We start from the raw sequence: 7,500 nt of genomic DNA on the forward strand, positions 1-7,500 counted from the left end.
TATTCACCAACACAACAACAGCAACCCAAAGTAACAATAGCAACCTTGACAGTGCTCTGGCCAGTGCCGATGCCCCGTCTCCTGCTTTACACAAGGTCTCTGCAGGTCCGCATTCGCACCTTCTGTTCATTCCTCTCTCTTTATCCTTTACCCTCTCTCTTCATTCTCTCTCTCTCTCTCTCTCTCTCTCTCTCTCTCTCTCTCTCTCTCTCTTTTTCTTGCTCTCTCTCTCCCCTGCTCTCTCTGTAAATCGCTTGATCTCTGCTACAGCAGTCACTCTCGTTGCCTGCTCTCTGCTTGAGTGATGTGCAGGATTTGTGAGCCATGGATGATTCTGAGCCATGGTTGGGGGGGCAGGGGGCGGGAGGCAGTGGATTGTGGGTAGAGGGAGGAAGGAGAGAGGGGCAGAAGAGGTGAAGAAAATGGCCGACACCTGTTTGTGTTATCTGCCATAGACATAAGACCTGTCTGCGGAAGATTGCTGCTCGGGGAGAGCAGAGCCATGAGTTGTATATACATAAATATATATTTTATTTCGCCATCTTTTTTTCTCTTCTTTTTTCTTCTGAGTAGTGAGTAGTGGTTGCCGGGTTTTGCCGGGCTGTAAGTGTAAACGTGTGCAGGGTTTTAAATTGTGGAGTCTCAGTGTTATTGATTAGGCGGGCCGCCGCAATCTTTGGGCCGTTCCTCCTCCGTGAATCTCTGTTATCATTATCATGTCCAAACACTCACGGTGTATTGCAGCGTCTCTAAGCTCCTTTCTCCTCCCTCCCCAGCTCCCTGTGGTCTGTGTATCTCTCCCTTTTCTCCCCCCTCTCTTTCGCTCACTCTCCTTCTCTCTACCTCTCTCCACCTTTTCACCCCCACCTCTCTTACTCTCTCTCTCCCTTTCTCCCCAACTATCTACCTCTTTCAATTTTCTGTCAGTTTGTGTATGTGTGTGACTGTGAGTTCCCGGTGTGTGTGTAAAAGTCTACAACTAGCTCTCCTTTTTCCTCTGCTTGGAAGGTGCAGTAGGCAAGCGAGCGAGCAGGCGAGCTTGGTGGCTGGGTGGAGATTAGGACGGATCGTTGTGAAAACAACTCCCGCTCGTTAAGCCAGTCGCAAACACATCAGAGGCCCCCCCGACTTCAAGGACCGCCTGACCATGAGTGAAGTGGCGAGTGCTGGAAAATGACTTGTTGTTTGGCCGAGCCAAGCCGAGGCTGCGCTCAAGCATCCCCCTGCGCATCTGTTCTTCTCTATCCCCCCACGCCCCCAACACACACACACACACCGCTAACCCAACAACTCTCTGTTCCTTTCTCCTTACATTCCACCCCTCCATCTCCATCTCACCCACTATGCCTCCATCCCACCATCCAACCCACTCTCCTCTCCCCACCCACCTCTCCTTCTTCCCTCTCTCCTCACCATCTCTCCTTGTTCACTCTCTCCCCACTATCTCTCCTCATTCCCTTGCACCCTCCCCCCCCCGCATTCTCCCCTTAACCCCTCTGTCTGACACTCTCTTGGCTAGCTCAGATTTACGAGCGTGAGGGGCTGTTGCACGTGACGGCCGAGCGGCACTCTGTTGGCTGCTTTGATTGGCCCCTGGGGACAAGCAAGTGGGGGGAATGGGTGCGGTGGAGTGGGGTGGAGTGGGGTGGCGTGGTGTGGCGGTGACGATCATCTGGTGTTGTGCGGTAAAGGGAAAGGCACAGAGAGGGAGGACTGGAGATGGAGCATCAACCATCAAACACCCCTCCCTTTTCCCCCTGACAACACCCTCCAACAACCCCCAACACACCACCCATCACCCCCACACTCCTCTGCCCCCATCCCCACCGCACATCTCCCAGGCCTGGGCTCTCTCCTTGGGGCGACAGGACATATGTGTGGCTGGTGCCACGTCAAGGTAAAAGAGCCGCTTGGACGTTGACACATGTATAAATCTGAAGCGGGAGGCGTCTCTCGGCGGTGGCAGGGCCGCACTACTCTGTTCCATCAATTGCGGGCGCTTGAACCGTGCTATTAGCTGACTGCCCGGGTCAGGGAGCAATGGCACACTAAAGAAGGACTGATTGAAAATGGCCGAGCGAGCGCACTGCTGGGCTGGCCATGGTGATATGGGTCTGTCTGTCTTCCTGTGTAAGTGTGTGTGTGTGTGTGTGTGTGTGTGTGTGTGTGTGTGTGTGTGTGTGTGTGTGTGTGTGTGTGTGTGTGTGTGTGTGTGTGTGTGTGTGTGTGTGTGTGTGTGTGTGTGTGTGTGTGTGTGTGTGTGTGTGTAGAACACACACACACACACATACATTTCAGTGTGCATCATTCTGAAAAAGATGCTGATAAAAAATATAAAAAATAAAGAATGAATAAAAAAAACCTGCATTGGGGGGGATTTAGCCAGGAAGACAAATCAACAGACCTTCAGACAAAAGCCTGTAATTTGGGACAGCACCCTGCATCTCAATGGAGTAGCGAGTGCCGTTCTGGGATGCTGTCCTCGTACAGTGTGTGCTGAGCAAAGCCTCCTGCCTCTAAAGACAGCCAGGGACTGAGCTGCCAACAACACAACACAGTGCTGCACTGCACTGCACAGCACACAGGCGGAGCTATAGGGGCAGGCAAGCGGGGCATTTGCCCCTGGGCCCGGGGCTCTTCTGTATGGGTGTTAGGGGCCCTATTGTGACCATGGCAGGCCGTATGGGGGGCCCTATCAGTGTTTTGCCCTTGGGCCCTGTGTGCAATTGTTCCGCCACTGACAGCACGGCACAGCGCGGTGCAGCCTGCATCTCAAATCTCTTAGCCCCACCGTGGCGGCACACCTCAAGCACGGTATTACCATACAGCAACTGGGGCTTTTGTGTTTGGTTATAAGCTGAATAATAATTCAATTATAGGAGAGTTTGAGGTCATCTGTGTGAGAGAAAAAAAACAAACACAAAACGGTGGCTTCATTGAAATGCAAGCACATATGAAATAAAAATAAAACAGCGGCAAAGATTGTTTTCTTTGAAGTCACCCATCCCTAGTGAGTTTGACCTGTGTGGTGTTTTTTTTCCCCCTTGCAGGATTTCAAACAAGGTTATACGGTATGAAAAGAAAAAATAAATAAAGGAATTGTCATACATGGCTACACCGTCTGCATGTACAGAAGATGCATACAACAAATCTCATCACTGTTTCACCATCTCAGTTCGGTCAGGCTACAAGTGTACAGTATGACAGGAGAGAGAGAGAGAGTGGGATTGTGGGTAATGTAGTGAGTTGAGATTGAGAGTGGCGTGGTGTGAATGGGGGTGAAGAATTTACCGACTGGATCCCTCTCTCCGCTGGACTCCCCAGACGGGGTGCCCTCGTCCTCGCCGTCCCCACTCAGGTCGCCGCTGCCCGACTCCTCGAAGCTGGGCGTGACCTGGGCGGCAGGGGCGGCGGCGGTGGTGGTGGCATCCTCATCATCGTCGGGGGATGATGGGGTGGTGGAGGAGGAGAGGGACGGCTGGTGGTGGGTGGTGATGGGGCGGTTTGTGGTGGCGCCGGCCGTGGTGGCCGCCATCTCGGTGGGCGGGGGGATGGGCAGGGCGTTGACGATGCTGCCCGGCCCGGCCGTCTCATCGTCAGGCTCCGATGAGGTGGTGGTGGTGGTGTCGGCATTGTCGGTGGTGGTGGTGGTGGTGACGGCATTGGTGGTGGTGGGGCCATGGTGCGGCGGGGTGACCTTGGCGTGGGCGGAGGGAGGAGGGGTGGTTGGGAGGAGGGTGGTGGGTCTGGCGGTCGACTCTGGGATGAGTTCTGGACGGGAAGGAGGCAGGGAGGGAGGGAGGGAGGGGGAGCGGGAAGGGAGAGCAAGCAATGGAGGATGGGTAAGCAAAGATGAAAAATGTACCCCGTCTGCCTACCCGTTTACCTCCCGCCACCCATGCTAAATCCACCCACCCACCAAGCTTTTAAAAGTGGAAGGAAATGTTTGGACAATGAAAATTCTAAAGAATGTGAGGCTCCATAGACTAACAATGTGGAATTTTAGAATCTTGCATTGTTATAGTGGAACACATCCTTCTCACAGAATGTTTTGCTTACCGTTTATCACACACTACCTTTCACCCATAATGTCTTCTTCCCTCCCCTCTCTGATTCCCTCCCTACTCTTCCGGTTTGAAATGCAGCTTTATGCTCCACATGTCTCCCTGAAGGCCCCGCTAATCCTTTAACACTATTCTGGGTGCTAGAGCGATTAGCATCGGCTCGTCAACACAGAAAACATCAGGCCAGAGCTCTTGCTACGGAAGCCTGCTGAACCAGGGCCTCGTGTCTCGTCTTTATTCTCACACCTTCTCTTCTTGCTCACATCTCACTTTTCTCCTTCGTTAAAGTCTCACCTTTTGGTCGGAAAAAGTCAGCGCACCTGAGACAGTGACAAACAAGCTGTAAAACCGTGTGAATGTCCTTTGTCTCCTGTCACTTCAATTTCTCACGTACATCTTGTTTGTTCGGCGGTCATTTTGGGCTGCAAGAACTACCATTCCGGGCAGCAACATTTCATGCTTTTCTGGCTTATTTTACTCTCCGGATGGACCAAGCTAATCACCAGACTAGTGCTGCTTTTTAATGAGACAGATAATGTGGAGAGTGAGGAGGGGGGAAAAAAAGCTTTTTAGAAGCAGTCCGGTTTAGAAATAGCAAATGGAAGAAAAGGGGAAAAAAATCAGAAATGGCTGGGGAAGATAACTTTTTGTGGATGAAAAATATTATAATCATCTGTAGTTTCAGTCCAGGCATGCATTCAAAAGCTATGAAAAGTAAAGAGGCTTGCATATGTCAGAGCTTTTTCGCTGGTATGTGTGTTGTGTGTATATGTGTGTGTGTGTGTGTGTGTGTGTGTGTGTGTGTGTGTGTGTGTGTGTGTGTGTGTGTGTGTGTGTGTGTGTGTGTGTGTGTGTGTGTGTGTGTGTGTGTGTGTGTGTGTGTGTGTGTGTGTGTGTGTGTGTGTGTGTGTGTGTGTGTGTGTATGAATGTGTGTGTCTGTGTGTGCACAGATGAGTGGGTGTTAATGTGGGTTTGCGTGCATGAAACAGTGAGTGTGTGCATATGAATGTGCATGTCTGTGTGTGTCTGTGTGTGCATATGCAGTATGTATGTGTTGTCTCTTCATACGAGCTTGTGTATGTGTATTTCCGAGCGCCTTCTCCTCAGAGTGTGAGTGTGTATCTGCAGATATGAATTATATATCCGTATTCAAATGCTGCCTCTTGTAGGGAGGCTTTAATCACGGGCAGACAGAGCCTGCAGTGATGAATGATTGATATAAATGGGGCAGGAGAGGGAGGCTTTAGCTGCCGCTTCAAAGATAGCTCAGCTCGGCTCGGCTCAGCTCTGCTACACTATGCTTCACTCTGCTCTGCTCTGGTGTGGTAAGGTGCAGTGGAGGCGCAGGCGCGGTGCATACAGCGCGGGAACACGCTCACAGCTGAGAGCAGAGCCTGGAAGCTGCAGTGCAGTGCCCTACTGACTGCACTTACTGTACACGGGAGCAATATTTCAATTGTAAACAGAATATTGGCTAGTATTCCGCACGTTTGCGCATGTGCCACGTCAACTCTTTATTAATTCCGAATGTGGCCGTATTCTGTGAATACTCCACTAGCACAACACTGTTCCACACACACATGCAAGTTGAATATTCCGGAACTTGTTTTAAACCAGATATTTCGTTTGAAAGCGGAAGTCGCCAGTGTGCTCATCCTTGCCACTTCTGAGAGCCCTTGCGAGTATCTACCAGCCCCCTTTCTTACGGTGACGAGGCAGATAACATATGGTAGACACAGCAACTGCAGTAACAACAGTAGGTGCAGTAACAGTATAGTCTGAACTAAATCTTCAAGCTCACAACTATCTTAGTCCACAACCCCCTCCTGACAGGGGGTGAAGGTAAATGCAGCAGCAGCAGCAGCAGCAGTAGCAGCAGTCTAGTCAACAGCAACCTGACAACTCACCATTACCTTACATGTTTTCATCCAAAGCAACTCACATTTATTTTAAGTACAGGGTATTGGTTACAGTCCCTGGAGCAGTGTGGTGTTAGGTGCCTTGTTCAAGGGCATCTCAGCCATGGAGTGTGGTGGGCAGTGGTAAGGGTGGGATTCGAACTTGCAGTTCTCTGATCTAAAGCCCATCACCTTGTTTCACAAACCAGCCCTTACCAACAGCATCAGGGCAGGAGCACAGTATGAGGTGCATACGGTTGGACTTGTAAGTGAATGGTGAATGGTGGACTTTGAGGGAGAAAATGAATTTACAGGTGTGTAACATCACTAGTGTTCCTCTGAGTCATGGGCTTTTTTGGGCCCTTAACACTAACTAAAGACTTGTGACGAATGAGTGAGTTAAATCAATCTAGTTTTATTTATAAATTATTTTTATTCATACTGCACTGACTATGATCCAAATTTAGTACAGAACAGTACAGTAGAATGTAGTATAGAGACATCAGTAGGCTATTAGCAGTCTTCTCCACACAAACCCCCAACCAGAGGCACACAAACTCTGTTGAGAAAGTTTGAAGTCCTACATAGCCGTATATTCCTTCTGCCTGCACTCTTAACACAGGTGATTTCACTAATTACCTCATCAATTTTGGATTAGCTGCTTCAGTGAGTCGGGTGGGGCCGAAATATGTGGCAGGAATTTTACTACTTCACTTTTATGACTTTCATGAACCCTGGATTGTCTGCCTCTACCACCCATCTCAGCACACCACCTTGCTGCACAGCACAGTACTAGACGTATGTTGAAAGCTCTCTCCCACTCCACCCCGTAAAGTGGGGAGAGCACTGAGGAGGACAGGGCAGTGTTCTGCCGTGAAAGATAAAAGCGAATGCGATGGAGTTGATGAACAGCAGAGCTACGCCAACAAGAGGAGAAAAAGATCAAGGTGGTGGTGGACAGGGCCACTGACAGCTTTGGGCTGGGCCCAGGACAAAGTCATCTGAAAGGGCCCCCCACCTAATACATTCAATGTAATGAGGACCCAATTATGGGCCCTTCATCTCCATGGGCCCGCGACAACAGTACTAACCCCTTTGTCCCCCCCTGGTCAGCTTCCCTGGTGGTGGCAGTTGGTGTACTGCAAGAACGTGGCCTCCAGGCAACAAAACAACAAGCCAATGTAGCATCACGGCTTATGGCGACAGGGCCATGATGCATTTGTCAATTCTTTTGTTGTGCTGTTCTTTTATAGCGATAATAAAAAAATCATCAAAAAACCTTTTGCCACTCATGAGGTAGTGGGTCGTGTAACAAGCCCTCAGTGGCACCCTGGGTTGTGATAACAGTTAAGTGCGGGGATTTTTAATTGCGCACTAATCATCGTAGCTCTGATCAGCCATTATCCCACGAGGTGTGAAATTCAATACCTTACCGAAAAAGCTATATTTATCTGCAATCAGACGAGGGGAGGCGGTCCACAAAAGAAACTGAAGAGAGAAAGAAGCCGGAGACAAAGAGAAAAAAAATAGAGTGAGC

General features: G+C 50.1%; 1 protein-coding gene across 2 annotated transcripts in view; it reads right to left on the reverse strand.

Moving 5' to 3' along the window:
- agrn (agrin) overlaps positions 1–7,500 on the reverse strand; it is a 407,228-nt gene that overhangs the window by 69,280 nt on the left and 330,448 nt on the right. For both annotated transcript variants that reach the window (XM_063208976.1, XM_063208977.1), the window contains one exon: positions 3,292–3,771. In XM_063208976.1, coding sequence (XP_063065046.1) covers positions 3,292–3,771 — 480 coding nt within the window. The remainder of the gene's footprint in view (positions 1–3,291; positions 3,772–7,500) is intronic.

This window comes from Engraulis encrasicolus, chromosome 10 (assembly GCF_034702125.1).
Source record: "Engraulis encrasicolus isolate BLACKSEA-1 chromosome 10, IST_EnEncr_1.0, whole genome shotgun sequence".
Classification (NCBI taxonomy): domain Eukaryota; kingdom Metazoa; phylum Chordata; class Actinopteri; order Clupeiformes; family Engraulidae; genus Engraulis; species Engraulis encrasicolus.